General features: G+C 32.9%; 3 protein-coding genes across 4 annotated transcripts in view; 2 read left to right on the top strand and 1 right to left on the bottom strand.

The window, feature by feature from the left end:
• The window catches only part of LOC135130801 (cytochrome P450 4C1-like), a 75,231-nt gene extending 50,365 nt beyond the window's left edge, over positions 1-24,866 (top strand). Inside the window, exons 2-11 of the mRNA XM_064058223.1 lie at positions 4,110-4,301; positions 4,349-4,534; positions 4,595-4,661; positions 4,712-4,838; positions 4,887-4,932; positions 4,984-5,162; positions 14,886-15,054; positions 15,106-15,285; positions 15,330-15,467; positions 24,790-24,866. Coding sequence (XP_063914293.1) covers positions 4,274-4,301; positions 4,349-4,534; positions 4,595-4,661; positions 4,712-4,838; positions 4,887-4,932; positions 4,984-5,162; positions 14,886-15,054; positions 15,106-15,285; positions 15,330-15,467; positions 24,790-24,866 — 1,197 coding nt within the window. The 5' untranslated portion in view covers positions 4,110-4,273. The remainder of the gene's footprint in view (positions 1-4,109; positions 4,302-4,348; positions 4,535-4,594; positions 4,662-4,711; positions 4,839-4,886; positions 4,933-4,983; positions 5,163-14,885; positions 15,055-15,105; positions 15,286-15,329; positions 15,468-24,789) is intronic.
• LOC135130911 (cytochrome P450 4C1-like) lies at positions 5,234-5,820 on the top strand. Its single transcript, XM_064058374.1, has 3 exons — positions 5,234-5,378; positions 5,430-5,609; positions 5,654-5,820. Exons 1-3 carry the CDS (start codon positions 5,240-5,242, stop codon positions 5,818-5,820), a joined length of 486 nt encoding a protein of 161 aa, XP_063914444.1. The 5' UTR covers positions 5,234-5,239.
• Positions 24,430-26,033, bottom strand: part of LOC135130783 (lysosome-associated membrane glycoprotein 1-like) — a 38,316-nt gene continuing 36,712 nt past the window's right edge. For both annotated transcript variants that reach the window (XM_064058204.1, XM_064058205.1), the window contains 3 exons: positions 24,911-25,613; positions 24,698-24,870; positions 24,430-24,651 (listed from right to left, as the gene is read on the bottom strand). Coding sequence is in view for 1 of the 2 variants with exons in the window: in XM_064058205.1 (XP_063914275.1) it covers positions 25,601-25,613 (13 nt within the window). In the remaining variant the exon portion in view is untranslated. The remainder of the gene's footprint in view (positions 24,652-24,697; positions 24,871-24,910; positions 25,614-26,033) is intronic.

Raw genomic sequence — 26,033 nt, 5'->3', positions numbered from 1 at the left:
TACAGGTTTAGTTTTACATCTTTTAAAATCATATATTTCTCATAGGTCTCAGTATGTCTTCTACAATGGTTTCTCTTCTTTTACATATCAAATACATTCTGGTGTGCCGCAAGGAGCCAATCTGGGGCCGTTATTGTTCATAATGTTTATCAATGATTTACCAACTATATCAAAATGCCCCCTTCTACTGTATGCTGATGATGCCAAGTTGTATAACGTTATTAATGATTTCAAAGATGCACAATTACTGCAAGATGATTTAAACCGACTTAATTTTTGGTGTTCTTCCAATAAACTATATTTGAACGTGAATAAATGTAAAGTAGTATCGTTTACACGTAAGACCTCTCCTACAATTTATGATTATAAGTTTGGTAATGACCCACTAATTAGAGAAAGCGTCATCAAAGATTTAGGTATCTTTTTTGATTGTAAGTTAACGTTTGTGTATCATATTAATCATATAATAGCGAAAGCATTTTCATTATTAGGCTTTATAATAAGACAAGGTAAGTCGTTTAATAATATTTCAACAATTAAGGTTTTGTTTAATTCTTATGTTGTTGCATGTTTACAATATGGATGTATTATTTGGCATCCAATTTATTTCATTCATATAAGTGCTATTGAAGCAGTTCAGAGAAGATTTCTCAAATTTTGTTGGTTCAAAAAACATGGTATCTATCCGCAGCGTGGAATTGATAATTCCATTTTGTTAGCTGAATTTGAAATGCTATCTTTGGATAGTAGAAGACAAATCGCCATTATAACGTTCTTTCATAAAATCGTTCAGTTTAAAATTGATTGTGCTGAGTTACTAGCAAAGATTTCATTTCATGTTCCACGGCTATGTTGCAGAGGAGCATTGTCTTTATACTTTCCTGCAGCTCATACAAATATATTACTGAGATATCCAATTAATTTAATCTGTATGTTATATAATAACAAGTTTAAGGATTTGGATGTCTTTTACCTTAATGAAATAAATTTTAGGAAATTAGCGAGGAACATGTTAAATTAATGACACTAGTTTAGTTTTTTTTTTTGTTACTTACTTAGGATTTGATTTATGTTTTTTTTGTGTGTTAATTAATATTTAAATCGTCGGTTCGATCTTATTTTTTGTTTATTTATAAGTATTAATATTGCTCTGTAAGAGGTTCTAGGAACTGTAGGGCAATAATAGTTATTTATGTATTAAGGGCATAATCAGGGAGATTGTGGCACGAGGGAATGTTTAAAGCCCGACGAAGGAGGGCTTTTAATTTCCCGAGTGCCACAATCGACAATTATGCACGTGGTACATACAACGTTTTATTCTATTTTAGTTTCTAAACTATTTTTAACGAAATATTGAGTATTTTCGGCAAGACTGTGTGAATTGTGCCGATGCGAATTTTAATACATAGCTGGCTATTATTTTGATGTTGTTATGGATACCACGTTGATTATTGGATAATTCGTTTTTCAAAATGTAAATTAAAGAAGCGGAAAACCTTTATTCAAACGAAAGTTTAGAAGAATTTGAAGTCGGTCAGGTAATGATTTGAAAAATATTATTTTTCCAACTTAAGAAAAACGTTGAATATCGAAGCGTGTTTGAATAATTAATTGATTAGTGTAAATGAACAATCAATTGTTGCTTAGCAATTTTTGACAGATTTGTGCTAAAAAGGCCAATTTAAGCCCGCATTTGGGTGCTTATAAATAAGATTATGGTTCTAAAATAGAATAAAGGTTATTATTTACATTCTTTCCTCACATTGCCATTGCATGGGCTATTTTCACTGCCTCATCAAAGGCTAATTTGTTCATCTCCAGTAATCTGCAGCGAATTCCGTTACATTTAAAACCAAAAACGCCATTTCATAATAATTTTCGTAGTATTAAAACTAGAATTACTTAATTAGCGATACGAATTATTAAAATAAATAAAAACTATAGTGAATTTTTTATTGTATGTCGTATTTTTATGACGCAAATGATAAAAAATTAATTGCATAAGCCAGGAGGACAGAAGGATAACAACCATGTTCGCATTTATATTCTAACATCTATCTGGTATTATAATTACGAAATTACCGATGCATTAATTAACTAAGTGCATCCTCTCCGGCCTTGTATCCAAAATAACTACATATTACAGAAGATCTGAATGATTATTTGAGTTTTTAGCACTTTACTCTTACTAGCCGTAATAAATTTGATTCCTCCTTGATATATGTATTGAAGGAGTTCACGTATCGTATCCTTCCAAATTCGTTTGTTCAATTTTTTTCAAATCGTTGCATCGCGCTCATTCACTGTAAAAAAGTTTTAAAAATCGTATTTTGAAATTCGCGCCCGGTCCGATTTGTCGCGAAATGTTCCGTCGCACTGTCGAATTCGGCGATCGCGTCTTTGGATTAACCATGCAAAATCCAAATGTCAAAGAGAAATTAGAAATTATTCTCAGAAATCAACGAACAACTCAATTTATCCAAATTAGTAGCTAATTTGGATAAATTTCACACTTTTTTTTCGAATCACTAAAGATTGAAAGTCAATTGATTTTATATTCGTTAAGCAGGGATGGAATTTTTGCCGCCTGGAAGCATGTTCGTTACAAGAAATTTTTGAGAGAGAAATGTAGAACATTGACTCATCAACATTTTAAAATATTTTTCTCTATTACGAATGTGTTTTGGGATTCAGAAACTTTTGTATTACTGTTTTATTTGTTTATTCTGTTAACAACAACAAAAATAAAAATAATATTTCACAAAACAAAGTTACATTTATTTTCAAAGGTGATAAAAAGTAAATAAAACCAAGTGGGTACGACGTTTTCTAGGGATCTTAAATGTTTAGATGGGATAGAATAGTTTCAAAAAGCATTATGACAAAAAATTGAACCCTGGGGACTACTTCTCACGTATGGAGTTTTACGAAGGAACGCTTGAGAGAATCTAGGCTGATGGAGAGTTTTTGAGGAACATTTGTTTTACTGACGAATGTTCATTTGGTCTTAAGGGAAGTTATAATCGTCAGAACAATCAAATTTATTTAGAGGGTGTGTCCTTTGGCAAAATCAGTCTTATCTTAGTAAGTATCAGCCCTGTCCACTCGCCCTTCATTTCTTGGAGAGAAGATCATTTGCCAATATCAGTCTTATCTTAGCAGGCATTAGCCCCACCCACCCACCCTCTCTTTTCTTAGAGGATATCTGATTTGTCAAGGCAGGAATTTCGAACATCTTCTCTAGTGTTTAGTTGGTTCTGCTTTAATGGATTTTTCTTGTGTTGGTTTTGTTTTTGTTTATAATTTATAAATGTTTTATTAATTTTTATTTTTGGTTTATTTATTAATGAAAAATAATACCTTGTTTTATTAGCAATAATTCACAACGATTAATGTCTACTGGTTGTTAAAGTAGCAAGCAAAGCAAGATGATAAGTACCTTCACAATGAGTACTAGAGCAAGGTGAGTTGGAAATACCAAGATCGAGATATCTGCCCTTGATATTCAGACTTATTATTAATTATTATCCTATGCAAAATTTAACACAAACTTAAAAACTGAATTGAATTTGAAATCGATTCATTTAGTGCTGTCAAATTTAATAAAAAAAAGCAAATACAATTGAATGAATATTTCATAATACATATTGAATACATATTCATATATGCATATGATGACAAATAGTAACAGCTAATAGACATGAAGTGCTAAAAAACATATTAACCATTCAGATGTTATGGCAAATACATTGAACATTTCTGGAACAGGTTCATATCTAGTTTTTTAGTCTAGTAATATTGAATCGTTGACCTATGAAGTTAAATTAGATACAGTTTGGTAGATAAAAAAGTACCATTTTAAAAGCGGGTTGCTTAAACACTGTAGTGTATTTACTACTTTCGCTATGCTCATCTGGATTTTCATCTGTTTTGTAATTTTTAACACCATTTCGGTTCTTTGGAAGAAGCGATGGTTGTTATATCACGCTTGGAAAATTCCTGGACCATTCTCAGTGCCCCTTGTGGGAAGTCCGTTCTTGTTATCGGCAACAAAAGATAGTAAGTAGTTATAGTTATTTATTAACTTATTTAACACTTTTATTTATCAGATTTTTTCGACCTGATTTATGGAAAGCTGGATTCCTGGAGACCAGTAGGAAAAGCATGGGCAGGCTCACAGTTGTACATAGCGACCACGCGACCAACAGATGTAGAAAAAATATTGACAAATTGTCTAAACAAGTCACCCTTCTACGAGCATTTTAACGACGTAATGAAAGACACCTTGCTGACGTCAAAAGGTACTAAAATTTTTTTAACGTACAGTCTCAGATTGTAAAATTCGCAGTCAGCATCTGGAAAGAACATCGAAAAATGATCAATCCCTCTTTTAATTCGAAGATCTTGAATTCGTATCATGATACATTTGTTAAATATTCAAGTGAAATGGTGAACTATTTGAGTGACACAGAAGGTGAAGAACAAACGAATCTCCTTCCAGTCATTTGGGAAAAAACACTTGATGTAGCTTTAGGTAAAAAATCATTGTTTTTATTATTGCAAGTTATAATGTTGTCCAATATTGTTTTAACAGCTACTTTAACCAACGTAGACCCGCAAGTGATAAAGGAACGACGACGTATGATTACAGTTACCGTGAAGTAACTATTCCTTTTTATATAACAGATGTAGTTATTGATTTTGATTTTAGATTCGAAGAAATACTTATACAGAGATTTCATACGTTTTGGCTTTTGATAGATTTCTTTTGGAAATTATCTAACTTACACAAGGAGCATAAAGTGGTTTGTCAAACTGTTCACGCATTTGTGGAAAACGTAGGTTTATTTGTCACAAAAATATCTACTTTCATTTTTGTCTTTTAGATACTATTACAAGAATACAAATCATATGATTCGGAGGACATAAATGGTATGCATTTAAAATCATAACTCATTTACTATTTGGTGGTTCTATTTTCAGATGATACTATTCAAAGTAAGCAATTTCTACCAAATTTGACTAACTTAAAGCGAACCAAGCAGATCACTCGTGAAGAAATTATGGATGAAACGTGTTTGATGCTTACGGCGGCAAGCGAAACGGCAGCAATTACAATCAACACGGTTTTTACGTTTTTAGGAATTTACTCAGACATTCAGGTAAATTACGCAAAAATATTAATACAACCACAAAGATGATCTTTTAGGAAAGAGTTTACCAAGAACTCGTCTTAGTTATGCCAAACATGGAGAACAGTCCAACTCAGGAAGAGATCAACCGTCTGTATTATTTAGAACGCGTTATTAAAGAAACTTTGAGACTAGTTCCCACAATTCCCTTCATTTTGCGATATGTCGACGAAGACATTAAATGCGGTAATGTATTTTAGAAGATAGACCCAAAGAAGACATTTTTCGTGTTTCCAGATCCTTACATTTTCCCTGCCGGGTCTAACATTGTCGTTCCTCTAGTGCTACTACACAAAAATCCGGATGTGTGGCCCGAACCGGAAAAATTTGATCCAGATCGGTTTCTTTCTAATGAAGTTGCAAAAAGGCATCGTTGTTCCTACATTCCTTTCAGTTTTGGTGCCAGAAACTGTATAGGTCTGTATTTACCAGCAGTGGTATTTTTGGTAACTTTGTCTTAGGTCTAAGATTTGGTATGATGGAGGTGAAAATAATGGTTGCGACGATTCTGAGGAACTTCAAAGTACGAACTGTTGGTATGAAATCATGGAAGGACATCCAGTGGGAGTATATGGTTATGCTGAAGGTTAAAAATAGTCGTTTACGTTTCGAAAAAAGAAAATTTTGATCACATGCACTTTTCCTAATGTAAATGATAATCAATGTATCGAAAGTTAGATGTATTTATATATAAAAAAAATATTGTCACTCTTTTTTTGTAAACATTTGTGTCAATAAAGCAACAACAACCTCCTAATTAAGGGGTTAAATTTACTTCATAATCTATTTTCACGTGGCGGGACTTTCAAGCGGCGGAAGAGTTAAAAACCAAAAATTTTCATTGAAACTGCAACAAAAAATTGCAATAAAAAGATGTTTTTTGCAGTTTCGAAAAGAAGGCCCGATCTTAATAATAATAATAATAATAATAATAATAATAGGACTTTATTAAATAATAATAAGCGAAGTCTAGCCATTGGCTATTCCACTTAACCTTAGATTCACAAGAAAATAAAACTAACCAAACAGTTTGTACAGAAAAACGGATTAAATATCTAGACAGGAGTCAGCTAGGTAATGATCAAATTAAACAATTTAAACTAATTAAATCTAAATTAAATTAAATTAAATTAAATTAAATTAAATTAAATTAAATTAAATTAAATTAAATTAAATTAAATTAAATTAAATTAAATTAAATTAAATTAAATTAAATTAAATTAAATTAAATTAAATTAAATTAAATTAAATTAAATTAAATTAAATTAAATTAAATTAAATAATCCATAATTAAAAACTAAATTTATACAAATAATAAGAATAATAATAATAACAAAAAGTTAACAACAAGCAAGAGAACCACAATAATAAACTTAAACCTAAGTATTAATCAAGCATTTTTTTAATTTTTTTCCTAAAACAATTGATGGAAGAACTTGAATTAAACTCTAATAAAAATTTATTGTAAACTTTGATAATATTGTACGTGAAAGATCTCTGAAAGATAGATGTATAATGCTTTGGCATTGACAGTTCTTTAAGATTCCTTAATGGAAGACTTGAGTTTAACATACTTTTTCTTGTATGAAATTTACAACGCAAGTACGGCGGAGAGTTAGAGGAAAATAACTTGAAAGCAAAGATAGATAGGTGATACTGAAACAATTTGTCAATTTTCATCCAACCAAGCTCACAGATTTTCTGAGACACATGATCAAATTTCCTCAAACCAAAAATGAAACGACAACAATTATTTTGGATTTTCTGAAGACGGTATTTATCAATACTGTCAAGACATGGGTAATATATTACTAGGCAATAATTTATATATGACAAGACAAGAGACTCACATAATTTCTTCCTCAATTTAAAATTGAGTAAAAGGTAATTTGAATAAAGAAGTTTCAATGCTACATAAGATTTTTTAATAATGTTAGAAATATGGGTCTTAAAACGAAAATCGTCATCAATCACCAATCCCAAATTTCTTACAGTATGTAAAACTGGTAGTTTTATGTTATCAAATTTAACATTAATATTGTAAAAAAGAACATTTTTAAATTTTCGGGGAGCGAAGCAAATAACTTTGCATTTATTTATATTCAGTTGGAGGTTAATATCAGATGAAACATTTGCTATATTTTGTAAGTCATTATTTATATGGTTAGATGCTATATCAACTTCGTTAGGTAGGAAATGATGCTGCATTTGGGTGTCATCTGCAAAGGCTCTCTTTTTAGGTACTGAAGGTATCTGCAACAATTGGGAAGTATATATAGTAAAAAGAATTGGGCCTAAGACCGAGCCTTGCGGTACGCCTGATGTTATTAAGCCAATTTTAGATTTACCAGACTCGGTTACAACTTGTTGATGTCGATTTTGTAAATATGATTTAAAAAAAGAAACAGAAATTTGATCGAACCCATAATATTCCAGTTTTGTGCAGAGGAGTTGGTGGTCCAAAGTATCGAAAGCTTTTGAATAATCCAAAAGAGTTACAATACTTGCGTGGTTTTTGTCAAGTTCAATCAGGCAATCATCGATAACAGAAGCTAGAGCTGTCGTTGTGCTATATCCCTTGCGAAAACCAGATTGATCTTCAGATAATATCTCTTCTTTTACTATAAAATTAAAGATTTGATTATAGATACGTTTTTCTAAGACTTTAGATAATGTTGGAAGAATACTTATTGGTCGTAGGTCTTCTGGAGAGTTTACCTCGTCGATTTTGGGAATAGGATGAATTAAAGCCACTTTCCATAATTCTGGAAAGTATCTAGTCTCCAGAGAGCAATTAATAATGTGAGTAATTGGCTGAACTATATTAGGACAACATAATTTAATCATGTAAGCAGAGATACCATCAATACCCATAGCATTAGATTTCAAGCTATTTATGATTTGAAACACTTCCTCCTCAGTGGCCAATGAAAATTTAAAGTTACTATTTGGTTTATATTTGATACCTTTTATGTTATTAGCAGCTTCAACACAGTTTTGGGGAGGAGTGAATACTGACAAAAAATATTCATTTATTTCATCAGCACTGAATGTAGATAGATCACATCCTTTAGCTTTTTTTTGAATATTTAACTTTTTTAGTGCAACCCATAGTCTTTTTTTGTTTGAAGTATTACTTTCATAATCTAAGTACACTTTTTTTCCCGTTTCAGTGCAGCAACCGTAGAATTTCTTAGCTGCTTATAAAATAGCCAGTGCTGAGCAGATTTAGTTTGCTTATATAAACTTAATGTTCGATTTCTTTGTTTCATCAATTCTTTAATAGAAGGGGTGAGCCAAGGTGCATAGGGCTTTGAAATGAACGAGGTTTTGAACGGAGCGTGATAGTCAAATAATTCTAACACAGTTGTGTTAAGGTACCTGATTTTATCTTCAATATTGAGGATGTAATAAATGTTATCCAAAGATTTTTTATTTAAGTCTAACATAAATTTATCATGCAAGAAGTTTTTAAAGTCTCTGTATGTAGTACACTTAGGAGTCATTTTAGGAATATTTATGTCTAATATGCAAATTGATCAAATCTTATTTGACTGATAGATAACAATATGTATATTTCAATAATTCAGCATCATCTAAGCAAAAATTAGTTGCAGGAGTGCCGCAGGGGTCAGTGCTTGGGCCATTTTTATTTTTGGTTTACATTAATAATGATATATCAAATCTAACTTTAGACGGTAAATTTGTTTTATTTGCAGATGATACGTCAGTTTTAATTTCTGGGAAAGATATTAACAGATTAAATGAAATGTCAAGTCAAGCCGAAACACAAATAAGTAATTGGTTCTCAGCGAACAAATTGTTAGCCAATAAAGACAAAACGCAACATTTACTTTTTCCACTTTCAAGTGAGATTAATAAAAATAACTACGTAAAATTTCTTGGTTTCCATCTTGATGGGAAATTGACCTGGGAGATTCATGTTGATTATATATATGTTAAAAAAATTGGCAACTAAATTATTTCTGCTCCGTAAGCTTTATAGTGTTGTTTCTCAAAATATTCTTGTTACTGCTTATTTTGGCACAATTCACAGTATTATCTCTTATGGTATACTCATTTGGGGTCATTCTGCTCATGCTGCAAGGATATTCTCTTTTCAGAGAAAATGTGTTAGGGCTATTGGTGGACTCGGGTACAGAGAAGATTGTCGACAATTGTTTACAAAATATGGTATTACTACAGTTCCGTCCAGTCTAATTAAAGCCGTTTTCCAAGCAGTAGGAAAGTAATCAGCTTCGATGCAGCAATTAATTAAATGAGTAATGTGAGGAAGTATCACAGAGCTGCACAACTGTATCATTTCTAACGAAATTTGATCCAACCCTAAGGCATTACATTTTAGAGAACGAATAAAAATCAGTCATGTTAGGATTAGGAGACACATTCTGAAAAATTGGTCTAAAGAGTTTAGACAATACTTCCCTCGCTGTTGGAAACTTGACGACTGCATGCCTATTGTGTTTTTTTTCTCATTACATTTTTGTAGTGGGAATTTAAAAAAAAATTGCGATGACGTCATCAACATTTTCGCAAGGACACGTATATCAGTTGGGATAGATGTAGTGTAATACTAAGAATAAAATTATTATATTCTCAAATTTTCGGGAAAATGAATTGGGTCGTTTTGAATATTGATTTGTAATAATCAATAAAATAACGAAACAATTTACTCACGTATACGTATCAGAGGCAACTGAAAATCGTGTATGTATAAACATTCTTAATTTAAGATGACAGGCGTAACAGCATACGTGAGAGTCAAACAGAGAAACTGTAAACAAAACGACCATCGGTTTTATTGCTTCGACTTCCGCTATTTATATAAAACATTGGGTTTTATTTTAATTCTTGGCGGTGAAATTCACAATTGGTTGATTATAAACATGTCTATTTCACATTCGCGGAACCAAGTGAGCGCATAAAACAAATGCAGGTCTGTAATGTTAAAGTCGATGTAAATAAGCGTGCTACCCTTATGTTTCAACCGAGTTTTTCCTTTAACAAATTTTGTGTCTACCAAATTGGGTTGGTTGGGGTGTAATACTAATAATAAGTGTTGCCTTTAATTTAATCAATAAAATAAATTGACTTCATTAATTTTTTTGAACCACCTCTTAAGAAAATCTAAAAAATATGAATGGAATGATAAATCACAAGTCCAAAATCATCATATTTTTTGCATTTTAGATAGGATTTATTCAGCAAAATTTAAGGGTGACGTCATCAATTTTTTTAGGAGGGATGAACAAATACATTTCGAACAAAAGTTTACCATGCTTATAATAACTTTAAAATATTCCCAAGATTTCAAAGCATTCGGTTTTCTAATTCCTGATTAAATCGATAAAATAAATTCACGCCTTCATTAATTTTTTTGAGTCACCCTGCATATGCAAATCCAAAAATATGATTAGAATGATAAATCACAAGTACAGACTCATCATATTTTGTACATTTTAGATACGATTTATTCGGCAAACTTTTGAGCTGACGTCATCAGTTTTTTGTAGAAAATAACCAAATATATTTTGACTAAAAATTTATTATGCTCTTTATAACCTTAAAACATCTGCAAGATTTCAAAGCATTCGGTTTTGTAGTTCCTGATTAAATCAATAAAATAAATTTACGCATTCATTAATTTTTTTGAGTCACCCTGTATATGCAAATCGAAAAAATTTGAATGGAATGATAAATCACAAGAAGAGACTCACCATATTTTGTACATTTTAGATAGGATTTATTCAGCAAAATTTTGTGGTGACGTCATAAATTTTTTAGGGGGGACGACCAAATACGTTTTGATCAAACATTTACCATGCTTATGATAATTTTAAAATATCTTGAATATTTCGAAGCATTCGGTTTTGTAGTTCCTGAGTAAATCAGTAAAATAAATTTACGCTTTCATTTATTTTCTTGAATCACCCTGTATATGCAAATCCAAAAAATATGAATGGAGTGATAGATCACAAGTACAGACTGATCATATTTTGTACATTTTAGATATGATTTATTCGGCAAACTTTCGAGCTGACGTCATCAAGTTTTTGGAGGGGATAAGCAAATATATTTTGACTAAACATTTATTATGCTCTTTATGACCTTAAAACATCTGCAAGATTTCAGAGCATTCGGTTTTGTAGTTCCTGATTAAATCAATAAAATATATTTACGCATTCATTAATTTTTTTGAGTCACCCTGTATATGCAAATCCAAAAAATATGAATGGAGTGATAGATCACAAGTACAGACTCATCATATTTTGTACATTTTAGATATGATTTATTCCACAAACTTTTGAGCTGACGTCATCAAGTTTTTGGAGGGGATAAGCAAATATTTTTTGACTAAAGATTTATGATGCTCTTTATACCCTTAAAACATCTGTAACATTTCAAAGCATTCTGGTTAGCAGATTAAAAATTAAATTTCAAAATGTTGTTTTATAATTTTGATTTTTTTTAGTAGTGGTGGGGATGATTAGACAAATTTTGGTTAGCGTTTTACCATCTACATGATATTCTTAACATAAGTACAAAATTTCACAACAATCGGTCGAGTACTTTCGGAGATTATCTGTCTAATAAAAATCCGGGACGGCAGACGGACAGACGGACGGACAGACGGACGGACAGACGGACAGACGGACAGACGGACAGACAGACGGAAATGGGAGACCTATTTCTTCGTCTTCTAGGGGTCATGAAAGATCGAGAAAACGTAAAAGTAGAGAGTCGACCGACGGACTCGATTACAATACTTCCTTTGCTTACGCTCGGGAAGTAAAAACAGATGCAAAAAAATTGTATCAGGATTATTTAAGTGAGATGGAATTTTAAGATAAACAAAAAATTTCGAAGAAACAGTTGTGGGATTTAATTAAACCCTTCAGAAACAATAGAAAAAAAATATTTGGTAGACGAGACATTAAGAGAAAGTGGCCATGAAGTTCTTAGATTACCTCCGTACCATTGTCAATATAATCCAATTGAAATGGCGTGGGGATTTTGTAAGAACTATTAGAACAAGCATATAAATTCTCAACTTTCATTAAAAAATAGGGTGGAGAATTTATGGCTTGAGGCGCTTTGTAAATGTACTCTAAGCATGTGCCAAAATTTTTGTAAACATTGTGAAAAACTTATTTTGGCAGATTGGGGAAAAAATATGGGAAATCTTTCGTACGAATCTATACCTCCTATCATTATTTCGCTAGGTGAATCTGATTCAGAATCTGAATTTGAAAATGACGGTGATGATACAGATTTTCATAGCGAAATAATGGAAATGGAGTGAATTGTAGCTTATCGGGGGGTGATATTTTTACGCATCTCTCGTTCTAAATTTACCAAGGTAGTATGTGAAAAACTACCTAACGTACAACAAAATAAGTATAATTTTAGTTAGACCATCCATGTGGTTACTTTGCACCAAATTTTAAGCATTTTCATTTTTTTTTGTAACTTTTCATGGACTTCGAGAAGGCGTATAGTAACGTTCGTATTAATAAGAGTTTGGAAGTACTTAGTAAAAGCAAATAAAGAGCACTGACGTAAGCATTAGTAATAGCTATATACATAAATCATTCAATTTAAGGCCGGAAAAATGTTTCAGAAGAGCTAAACCCATCAAACCATTACACCAAGGTTGTTGTCTTTTACCAACCCTTTTATACATGGATATAGATCGTGAACGGATAATATCTTAATGCCTACTATGAGATTCCTACAATTTTTTCCGTCGCCCTCTATCGAGTGGTAGATTTAAGAAGAGTTTTGTTGCTGTTGCGGGGGTAGTCAATGCGCTTATTTGCGTTCCAAACTATCTCTTATTCGCTGGCTTTCGGAATGTTCGCTCCAGACAGAAGAATGGGTCTATCTATATCTATCTTTATCACCTGAAATAGCCCAAAACTGGAGGCCGGCAACCACCCGAACAGCACAAAGATGACAATTCCACAATTTAGTTTTCGAACGAAATTTCTGGATTTTTTAAGCTTATAAATGGTGACAAGAAAGCTGCCACTTTTCTTCAAAGTACCTACTATCTCAGAATGGAAACAATTGCAGCACCTGGACTCAAGTTTGTTCATTCAAAATATACATATATTTATTAAAACGATATGTACATATCTCGTATTTTTAAAATGCAACAATGTATTATTTAAGTTAGTAGCAAGTATTCACATCCTCTGAAAATCCTTGGAAACTTATGCGTAATTGTCTACTGCGTACCTATGATCTGGCAACAATTTTAAAAGCAGCTACTTAAATGTAACTCGCTTTATTTTACCACTGTCGTGTGTTTACTCCTTTTGCTATGATAAGCTGGATTTTCATTATTTCTGGGATTTTTATCTTCATTTCGGTTCTATGGAAGAAGCGATGGTTGTTGTATCATGCTTGGAAAATTCCTGGACCATTCTCACTGCCCTTGGTAGGAAGTGCGTACCTGTTGTCTGCAACAAAGGATAGTAAGTAATCAAATTTAGTTAATGATATACTTATTATAACTACCGATTTGTTTCGAACAAGTGTGACACAAAAAATCACTTTTCAGATTTTTTTGAACTAGTTTACCGAATTATGGATTCCTATAAGCCGGTTATAATGACATGGGCAGGCCCACAGTTGTATATAGCTACCACTAGACCGGCAGATGTAGAAAAAATTTTGACAAATTGTCTAAACAAGTCACCTTTCTACGAGAATTTTAACGATGTAATGAAAGACACTCTACTGACATCAAAAGGTAACAAATTTCATAACCGAACATTGACAAATTTTAAAATTCGTAGTCAGTATCTGGAAAGAACATCGAAAAATGATCAATCCCTCTTTTAATTTGAAGATTTTAAGTTCTTTTCATGGTATATTTGTTAAATATTCAAGGGAAATAGTGAAGTACTTGTATGATGTAGAAGGTACCGAACAAACGGATTTCCTTTCAGTCGTCTGGGAAAAAACACTTGATGTTGCTTTAGGTATTGTTTCTTCATTTTTTTCTTATATTTTCTGCATGGTAATTACTTATAGTAACCTTAACAAATGTAAAGCCTTATCAACTTAAAGAACGACGACGGGCTATTTCACTCACCGTCAGGTAAGTATTTTTTCTCTTTAGTAGCTTTTACTGATTTTGAATACAGATTCGAAGAAATACTTATACAGAGATTTCATACATTTTGGCTTCTGATCGATTTCTTTTGGAAATTATCCAACTTATACAAGGAGCATAAAGTGGTTTGTCAAAATGGTCGTGCAATGACCGAAAGCGTAGGTTTTATAATGTCCCAAAATTTTAACTTTGTTTTTGCCTTTCAGGTAATAGTACAAGAATACAAATCATACGAATCCGAAGACAAAACTAGTATGTGTATAAAATGATAAGTCATTTACTGTTTCTGAACACCTCGATTACTAGCAGGTTTTTTTTTCAGATGACACTATTGAAAGTAAGCGATTTCTACCAAATTTGACTAAATTAAGTCGAACCGAGCAGATCACCCGTGAAGAAATTTTGGAAGAAACTAGTTTTATGATGATGGCGGCAAGCGAAACGGCAGCAATCACAATAAACACGATTTTAACGATTTTAGGAATCTACTCAGATATTCAAGTAAATCACGGAAAAATATTAATACAACCATAATGATGTTCTTTCAGGAAAGAGTTTATCAGGAACTCGTCTCAGTTCTGCCAAACATGGAAAGCAGTCCAACTCAGGAAGAATTGAATCGTCTGGATTATTTAAAACGCGTTGTTAAAGAAATTTTAAGACTAGTTCCCACAATTCCTTTCATTTTGCGATATGCTGACGAAGACATTAAATGCGGTAATATATTTTAGAAGATGAATCCAAACAATACATTTTTCGTGTTTCCAGATCCTTACGTTTTTCCTGCCGGATCTAACCTTGTCGTTCCTCTAGTGCTTCTACACAGAGATCCGGAGGTGTGGCCCGATCCGGAAAAATTTGATCCAGATCGGTTTCTCCCTGATGAAGTTGCGAAAAGACATCGTTGTTCCTACATTCCCTTCAGTTATGGTTCCAGAAATTGTATAGGTCCGTATCTGTCAGCACTGGTATTTTTTGTATTTTTGTCTTAGGTCTAAAATTTGGAATGATGCTGGTAAAAGTAATGGTTGCGACGATTCTGAGGAACTTCAAAGTACAAACTGTCGGTATGAAATCATGGAAGGACATCCAGTGGGAATATATGGTAATGCTGAAGGCTAAAAATAGTCGTTTACGTTTCGAAAAAAGAAAATTTTGATCACATGCACTTTTCCTAATGTAAATGATAATGATTTAAATTTGCTTTGATTACTTTTATTAAAATGATGGTTGTTTTGATGGAAATAAACTTTTTTGAGGTGCTTTTTATTTCTTTTATGAAAATCTCTATAAGTTAAATAAGGTGTGGTGACCGAATTTGACCCAAATTTTCGCGCTGAATTTAATTAACAGCGGCACGAAATCACATTTGAATAATTTGAATTTGAGAAAAAATTCTTTGCTAGTTTTTGTTTGGTAAATAGTTTGTTAATAAATGTATCGATCGCATAAATTATCTGATTGTATGACAAATTTAATTGTTGTTTATTGTTCTTTTGAAACTTTAACACTTGTTCATTTGTCGTTAATATCAGAGTCATTGAAAGTGAAGCGGAGTGCGCGGTTCCTAGTTGAGCTGGCAAGATTCATCGCGCCATCTGTACAAAAGATGCAGATTTGAATAGAATTCAGGGGGGTCGAGATGACGTAACGCTGTCGGCTTCTGTACTTAGTCGGGACCCAAGTGCGAGTTTGCGACCATAACGGCCTGCACGTACGTAATAGATAATTGCTTTGCGGTAGGCCCGCGATAGATAGAATCACCGTCGTGGGGGAGAACAGCCACGACCAGGAGCCCCAAACTCCGCCCCTATGGGTATTTTTATTGTGCTCTTGTTGACTGCCGTAATTTTAGATCTGCCGCCACACGTCTGTAATAACTTGTGTATTTGCATCTAGTTACGTTAATTTTTTCTCTGCCCTCACGATTAAATGCTAATGCGATCAGACAGATTCCCCTTTCTCCACCTCCCCGACCCACCGCAAAAAACACTACAAAAAATACGACAAAAGAAGAGGATTAAAGAAGACAAATAAAGTGACGTAGGAAAACCGACAAAAAAAGGCGAAAAAACTGAAAAAAGACGCCAGAAAGAGACAACCAAAGAGAATAAAAAAGAGCAAAGGGATGAAAAAAGACTAAAAAAATAGTCCCAAAGAAAAGACGACAAAACAAGCAACACAAAAAGTAGATGATAAAAAAGCCTAAAAACGTTAAAGAAAAAGCGATGAAAGAAGTCAACAAAAAATAAATGCGACTCTAAAAACAAAAAAACGCTACAAAAACAGGAGCAGAGAAAAAGGCGCTAAAAATAGGGAACAATACCATAGAAAATGCGACAAAAAAGGGGGATTAAAAAACGCTACCAAGAATGCGTCAGTAAGGTAACAAAGAAGACGGTAAAAAAGTAATAAAAAAAACAGAAAAAAACAACAAAAAAGAGCAACAATTAACACCAAAAAAATGAAAAACCAAAACGGCGACTGAAAAGTAACATAAATAACATCAAAAAAAGACGACAAAAAAATGTCTACACAAAAAAGGGCTTTCCAATCCACGGCAAAAAGACAACAAAAATACGACAAAAAGGTACTTAAAGAAGGCGAACAAAGCGACAATGGAAAGACGACAAGAAAAGAGGGGGTAAAAAGGGGAAAAAATTTTTAAAAAGCATCAACAATTGCCAACAAAAAAGAATAAAAAGAGGGCTACTGAAAATGGACACAAAAAATATTTAAAAAAAGGGGATCAAAAAAGCTATTAAAAATAGTACCAAAGAAAAAACGACAAAAAATGGTAACAAAGAAGGGACACAAAAAGTAGGGGACAAAAAGGATGGCAAAAAAAGATGAAAAAAAAAAAAAGAGCGACAAAAATGCTAAAGAAAAACCGATGAATAAAACAACAAAATAAATGCGCGAAAAAAAAGGGAAACAAAAAACGCAACAGAAACGAAACCAGACAAAAAGGCGCTGGAAAATAGTAGAAATACCACAGAAAATGCGACAAAAGAAGGAGAGGTTCAAAAAAACGAGGCCAAAAAGGCATCAAAAGAAAAAAGAGTGCGTCGACCCAGGGACGCACAGAAGGAGTAATAACTCTGCGTTATCAATTTATATAAATTAAACACGTATACGCGGCGAAGTCATTAATTTTCTCTTAAAAAATAATAAAAACCAAAAATATGTTGCATTTGTATTTTTTGACAAAACAATAATTAATGACGATAATTGGGTTAATTAAAGTAAATATCCATGTATTGTCAATTGTTATTTATTATAAAATATATTTCTTTTATTATTCATTTATCATATAGAAATATCTAATTATTATAATGATATTGTATAAAAATATAGTGTGGCGTTACATGCCTATGTTCAAATTGAGTTGAGACCGGTGTCGGTGTCGGTGTCGAACTCGATATCCTATTCCGGCGCACGTCGTACACGTGTTCTATAATACGAAAAGAAAGGAGTTAAAACTCCAAGAATAAAAAAGAGCGTTTAAAAAAACAACAAACGAAGAGAGCAAAAAAAGCAAAATTACCACAAAAACATGATAAAAAAAAACGCAAAAAGTATCCAAAACGGCGACTAAAAAAGAAACAGAAACAATAAGAAAAAGACAACAACAAATGGCTACACAAAAAGAAGATAAGAAACAAGGCGGCATCAAAGAAGGACGAAGCATAAAGGCAAGCAAAAACCACCACAAAAAATGGGCGAAAAAAAGAACAATAGGAAAATGGAACTAAAAACAAATGGGACAAAAAAAGGGAGACAAAAAATGCGGTTGAATAATGCGAAAAAAGAGGCTCCCAAAAAGACGGAAAAAGCGACAAAAAAGTGTATACAAATTGCAAAAGAAAAGTGTCAAAAATGTAACTCAAATTCGACAAAAAGAGAGAATAAAACACTAAGTGATAAAAAATGACAAAAAAAGATACCAGAAAGTGACAAGGAGAATAAAAAAATATTTAAAAAAAGGCATGAAAAAAGGCTATTTAAAATAGTGCCAAAGAAAAGACGACAAAATAAAAACGACAAAAAATGGCGACAAAGAGGCAACACAAAAGGTAGGTGACAAAAAGGGCGGTATAAAAGATGAAGAAAAGAGGGGCGACAAAAAATGTTAAAGAAAAATCTATGAAAAAATACAACAAAAGAAGGGGGAATAAGAAAACGCGACCAGAAAGGCATCAGTAAAGTAACAAAAAAAGACAATAGAAATATTAATAAAAAGGGAGTTTAAACAAAACGACCCAAAAACAACTAAGAAATGTTTAAATTTTGGGAAAAATTTCCAAACGATTGAGGTCGGTTGATTAAAGCTATACATTTGCACGATATAAATTAATAAATTTTAAACATAATTAATATAATTTATAATGTTTAAATATGATAACTATTAATATGTGATAATTAAACCGAAAACCATTTTCCTAAGAACACGAGGTTAGCAAAAACAAATTAGTTTGTTTAAACATTGTTAAAGTAACCTCGAAAATGTACAATTTCTGAGCGAAAATATGACAAATAATTTTTGCAATCTCATCGTGACGTACGATGACGTCACTGTCACGTGAGCTACCTGATAAAAGGTCACATTTTTCGGTCCACTGTGTTTAGTTTTGATTTCGGTTTGGTGGCAGCAACAACAGAGCTTCGTTTATTTTTAATAAATATTAGTGAAAATGTGTTGTATTAGTACTGTGAACACGAACGAAGATGGATATTTTTCCGAAAAAGACCGAAAACAGGGTAAGTACGACTTCAGTTTTAATTTATCGGATTCCGTGATTCGTTCAGTCGACAATATTTAAATTTTGGGAAAATTTTCCAGACGATTGAAGTCGGTTGATCAAAACTATACATCTGCACGATATAAATTAATAAATTTTAAACATAATTATTATCACTTATAATGTTTAAATATGATAAGCATAAATATATATGATAATTAAACCGAAATTCGTTGTCCTACAAACCCGAAATTATTAAAAACAAATCAATTTGTTTAAACATTGTTAAATTATCCCCGAAAATTTGCATTTTCCCGGCTAAAATTTGAAAAATAATTTTTGCAATCTCATTCTGACGTACGATGACGTCAATGTCACCTGAGCTACCTGTCCGAAGGTCACGTTTCGCGGTCCTTTGTGTTCAGTATTAATTTCTGTTTGATAGCGGCAAAATCGTCGCTTCATTTTGGCGTAAAAGTGGAGCGTTTTAGCGAATTTCAAGTTTATTGTTAATACATATTAAAGAAAATTTGTTGTGTTAGTGCTGTGAACACGAAGGAAAATGGATATTTTTCCGAAAAGAACCGAAAACAGGGTAAGTACGATTTCAGTTTTAATTTATCGGATTCCGTGATTCGTTCACTTGACATTGTTTAAATTTTGGGAAAATTTTCGAAACGATTGAAATTGGTTGATCAAAGCTATACATTTTCACGATATAAATAAATAAATTTTAAACATAATTAATATCATTTATAATGTTTAAATATGATAAGCATCAATATACGATAATTAAACCGAAACTCGTTTTCCTACAAACCCGAAATTATTAGAAACATGTCAATTTGTTTAAACAATGTTAAATTATCCCCGTAAAATGTTCATTTTCCCGGCCAAAATATGAAAAATAAATTTTGCAGTCTCATCGTGACGTACGATGACGTCAATGTCACGTGAGTTACCTGTATAAAGGTCACGTTTTGCGGTCCTTTGTGTTCAGTATTTATTTCTGTTTGATGGCGGCAAGATCGTCGCTTCATTTTGGCGTAAAAGTGGATGGTTTTAGCGAATTTTTAGTTTATTATTAATACATTTTACGGAAAATATGTTGTGTTAGTGCTCTGAACACGAACGAAATGGATATTTTTCAGAAAACGACCGAAAACAAGGTAAGTACGATTTCAGTTTTAATTTATTGAGTTCGGTGATTCGTTTACTCGACAATGTTTAAATTGCGGGAAGATTTTCGAAACGATTGAAATTGGTTGATCAAAGCTATAAATTTTCACGATATAAATAAATTAAATTTTAAACATAATTAATATCATTTATAATGTTTAAATATGATGAGCATCAATATACGATAATTAAACCGAAACTCGTTTTCCTACAAATCCGAAATTATTAAAGACAAATCAATTTGTTTAAACAATGTTAAATTATCCCCGAAAATGTGCATTTTCCCGGCCAAAATATGAAAAATAAATTTTGCAGTCTCATCCTGACGTACGATGACGTCAATGTCACGTGAGCTAACTGTATAAAGGTCACGTTTTGCGGTCCTTTGTGTTCAGTATTAATTTCTGTTTGATGGCGGCAAGATGGTCGCTTCATTTTGTTGTAAAAGTGGAGCGTTTTAGCGAATTTCAAGTTTATTATTAATACATATTAAGGAAAATTTGTTGTGTTAGTGCTGTGAACACGAACGAAAATGGATATTTTTCCGAAAAGGACCGAAAACAGGGTAAGTACGACTTCTGTTTTAATTTATCGGATTCCATGATTCGTTTATTCGACAATGTTTAAATTTTGGGAAAATTTTCGAAACGATTGAAGTTGGTGGGCCAAAGCTATACATTTTCGCTATATAAATAAATAAATTTTAAACATAATTAATATTATTTATAATGTTTAAATATGATAAGCATAAATATATATGATAATTAAACCGAAACTCGTTGTCCTAAAAGCCCGAAATTATTAAAAACAAATCGATTTGTTTAAACATTGTTAAATTATCCCCGAAAATGTGCATTTTTCCAGCCAAAATATGAAAAATAATTTTTGCAGTCTCATCGTGACGTACGATGACGTCAATGTCACGTGAGCTACCTGTATAAAGGTCACGGTTTGCGGTCCCTTGTGTTCAGTATTAATTTCTGTTTGATGGCGGTAAGATCGTCGTTTCATTTTGGTGTAAAAGTGAAGCGTGTTAGCGAATTTCTACTTTATTATTAATAGATATTACGGAAAATATGTTGTATTAGTGCTGTGAACACGAATGAAAATGGATATTTTTCCGAAAAGGACCGAAAACAAGGTAAGTACGACATCAGTTTTAATTTATCGTATTCCATGATTCGTTTATTCGACAATGTTTAAATTTTGAAAAAATGTTCGAAACGATTGAAGTTGGTGGGTCAAAGCTATACATTTTCGCGATATAATTAAATAAATTTTAAACATAATTAATATCATTTATAATGTTTAAAAATGATGGGCATCAATATACGATAATTAAACCGAAACTCGTTTTCCTACAAACCCGAAATTATTAAAACCAAATCAATTTGTTTAAACAATGTTAAACTATCCCCGAAAATGTGCATTTTCCCGGCCAAAATATGAAAAATAATTTTTGCAATTTCATCGTGACGTACGATGACGTCAATGTCACGTGAGCTAACTGTATAAAGGTCACGTTTTGCGGTCCTTCGTGTTCAGTATTAATTTCTGTTTGATGGCGGCAAGATCGTCGCTTCATTTTGGCGTAAAAATGGAGCGTTTTGGCGAACTTTTAGTTTATTATTAATACATTTTACGGAAAATATATTGTGTTAGTGTTGTGAACACGAACGAAAATGGATATTTTTCCGAAAAGGACCGAAAACAAAGTAAGTACGACTTCAGTTTTAATTTATCGGATTCCATGATTCGTTTATTCGACAATGTTTAAATTTTCGCGTTATAATTAAATAAAATTTAAACATAATTAATACAATTCATAATGTTTAAATATGATAACTATCAATATATGATAATTAAACCGAAATCCATTTTCCTAAGAACACGAGGATAGCAAAAACAAATTAGTTTGTTTAAACAATGTTAAATTATCCCCGAAAATGTGCATTTTCCCGGCCAAAATATGAAAAATAATTTTTGCAATCTCATCGTGACGTACGATGACGTCACTATCACGTGAGCTACCTGATACAAGGTGACATTTTCGATCCTTTTTGGTCAGTTTTGATTCCGGTCTGGTAGCAGCAACATTGGAGCTCCGTTTTGGGTTAAAAGTAGTACGTGTTCGCGAATTTCTAATTTATTGTTAATAAATATTAGCGAAAATGTTTTGTATTAAGTGCTGTGAACACGAAGGAAACTGGATATTTTTCCAAAAATGCCCGATTTTTTTTGAAATTTGTTGTTAATAACATGCATTCAGCACTGATAACGTACGGCTTAAAATATACAAAGCACTGCGTTCATAATTCACAAAATACCGTATGCATCATTGTTAAAGTACGGCGTCCAAATTTACAAAATACGGTGTCCTTCACGCATGCTATCAAACCCTAGTCCTCTTTTAATGGCAAGACGCACTCCAGACCTCCTCGTATTGTTTGGTTCTTGCTGGGCAACAGCAACGAGCGAGCAGAGTCATCGCTCTTTGTTGGCAAACGTGGAGAAATTTGTATATTGTAACTCTTGTAAGTGAAGCATTTTGTACTGTATATTGTATGTGTTACTAACTTAACTTGGGTGTTGCCAATTTAGCTCCAGTGGTGCAAATGCTTTGTTTTCACGGTGCATTTGCTTGGGTTTTAATTTTGCAACAGTGCATTCTTTGGTTCCGAGGCTGAATTCTCCATGTCGTCAGACGCTCTGGCCTGGGGGGGGTTCTGTTGGCCCTTAGACGCTGGGTCATCATCCTAAACGGATGAGGTTCATCATCCTAAACGGATGAGGTCAGTCGGCCCTGTATCTATGCGGCTGACTTCTCCCTTGGACGTGTGAGCGCTGCGACCTATAGATTTCGTTTCGAGTTCCATCGGTGTGCTTGCTTGGGTATTAATTTTGCAACAGTGCATTCTTTGGTTCCGGGTTTGAATTCTCCATGTCGTCAGACGCTTTGGCCTGGGGGGGTTCTTTTGGCCCTTAGACGCTGGGTTGCATCGTTCTTTGAGAATGAGGTAAGACGACCTTGGATTTATGCGGCTGCGTTCTCCCTTGGGCGTGTGAGCGCTGCGACCAATAGATTTCGTCCCGAGTTCCATCGGTGTGCTTGCTTGGGTTTTCATTTTGCAACATTCTCAATTTTTGGTGCAATTTCTTCCAGTGGTGTATTGGGTACTAACTTTGCATTTGTATTGTATCTGAATTGTATCTGTATCTGTAGTGTATTCTGTATTGTATCTAGATTGTAGGTACCTGTATTGTATTTCCGTTGTATTGTACTGTATAACGTTCTATCCATCATTAACAAATCCTAGCCCTCTCCTTTCCTAGCGAGATCTGCTCCAGACCTTCCCGTGGTTCTTGCTGAGCATCAACTATCGAGGACAGAAAATTCAAATTCAAAACCAGCAAAGTTTCACAAAAATCTTGAAAATCGCTCGTTGGTGGCCAACGTGGAGCAAAAGAGACTTTTGTAACTCAACTAACTTTGTTAACTTTGTATTCTTAAGGAAACAAAAATATATTACATTTACAATTTAATTTTGAATCTGCAAAACCGAATGCTTTGAAATCTTGCAGATGTTTTAACCATATGATAATAAGCATAATAAATTTTTATTCAAAATATATTTACTTATCCCCTCCAAAAAATTGATGACGTCAGCCCAAAATTTTGACAAATGAATCCTATTTAAAATGTCCAAAGGGCAATAAAAAACGCAGTTGAAAAACGCAAAACACAAAGAAGTGACAAAAAATGCGAATACCCATGCAGTATGGGCATTTTGCGTAGGATTTATCCAGCAAAATATTGAGTTGACGTCATCAAGGTGTAGGTGGGGGCAAAGTTTGATTATCGATTTACCATCTGCACGATTTTGCTAAAATTTCCTAAAATTACCCGTTTATCTAGGGGTTATGAAACGTCAAGAAAACCTGAAAATCTTTCGTTTAATTGACCTTGACATACTAAACTAAAACAAAAGTCTCTATGTTAATAAAAATACGTTAGACTAACTTTTTCAGACAGTATGTGTAATTATGAAACGAAAATACGACCTTTTAGAAAAAGACGTGGTTCACATGTGTGTATAACTGGTTGCATAATTAAGTAAACATTTTACTCTAGTGTGCTTACAATAAAAACCAAATAAAAAAAACATATAGGTATACTTAGATAAAATTTAATCGCTTTACATTACATAAAACATTTATAAACTCCCTCAATGCGTTCTTTTTTCAAAAACCAGCCGACTATTCTTGGGTTTCAAAACCACAATAAATTCCCACTCGATATCATCCAGCGTCTCTAAACCCACACTTCTCACCTTAAACTCCCTCAAAATACTCGCTAGAATATACTTCGCAGACATCATTCCATACTTGAAACCTAAAACCCACAATAAACACAACCCACAAACCCTAAATCCACCAACCTATGTAATTCCTAACCCCGAAACTGAAAGGGATGAAAGAGCCTCTTGGCACTTTCCCCTGGTGCGAATCTCTCAGGGTTGAATTTTTTTAGGTTCAGGCCAGACTTTCGGGTCGTTGTGGAGTTGGCCTATAGGGATGACGACGTCGCATCCAGCTGGAAAAACATAAGGATCTAAACAAAAGTATCTAAACTGAGTCAAAGCAAGAGTAACCTAAACGGATGTCTTTGTCGATCACGTTTTTGATATGTCCCCGATAGATTTTGACAGGCGTGTAAAATTCTTCGTACAAACTGCTAGATTCCCAAAAGAAGTCCAACAAAAGCCAAAATTTATAAAATCTCTCCACAATTATTTCTTCAACTCCAAAATCAACTGATCGCGAAAATCAAAGGGACGGGTTTTACTTTACTCACTTGGTGAGGACAATAATTGCGGAATGTCTGTCTTTAAGTCGATCTATAACTATAAAAATTTTTGTCGGAATTAAGGTTCGAATTCTTTCTGAAGCACTCGAGTTGGCGTTCTCATGTGAATGTTTATCTACAATACTGGATTTTCAACCTCAGTGAATCAGGCTGTCAAAAATTTTAAAATCTGCGGTGGCGCCATCGTTGGGTTAAATTGGAACTACTTGGACGGTAACGAACACAACCTCAATATTTTGAATACACATTAGAACAAAAAAATTTGTTGATATGCTTTATGGCACGGTTTTATGCTGCAGTTGCCAGCTTGGAATTGGTGATATCATACATTCAAGAAATTTACAAAAAATGAATTTATTACATTAATTTGTATACTGTTCCAAAGTTTCAAAATTTTTGCTCCTTCGAACAAAAACTAACATCAGTCACATCAAAAGGTATCCATCCGATCCACCAATCGAATGTGGTGCTTGATTTAGGATTCTTGGCTGCAATCATCAAAAAGGTAATTAAACAAAAATAAAAAAATAATTAAAAAAAAAGACGACAAAAAATGGCTACAACAAAATGATCCAAAAAAGGTGATACGAAAAGGACAACAAAAAATATGCGATAAAAAACATTTAAAAAAGGCAACAAAAATGCGAAACACAAAGAAATGATAAAAAATGCGAAAAAAAGAGGCGACAAAAAGATGGAAAATATGTGAATCACGGAACACCAATACTTTTTAGATTTCGGATAATTCAATTTATCGACTTCTCAAATTTTCGACTTTTCGTTTACTTGATTTTTCAATTTTTGGATTCTTCGACTTTACAATTTTTTAATTTTTCGATTTTCCGATTTCTAGATGTTTCGATTTTTCAATTGTCTTCAGTTATTCAAATTCTCAGTTTTCAGATTTT

The sequence above is a fragment of the Zophobas morio genome, unplaced genomic scaffold (genome assembly GCF_036711695.1).
Source record: "Zophobas morio isolate AGI-343-1 ecotype UQ-CSIRO unplaced genomic scaffold, CSIRO_AGI_Zmor_V1 ptg000018l, whole genome shotgun sequence".
NCBI lineage: Eukaryota > Metazoa > Arthropoda > Insecta > Coleoptera > Tenebrionidae > Zophobas > Zophobas morio.
The sequence above is the reverse complement of the archived record's forward strand: the minus strand, read 5'-3'. Positions and strand labels throughout refer to the sequence as shown.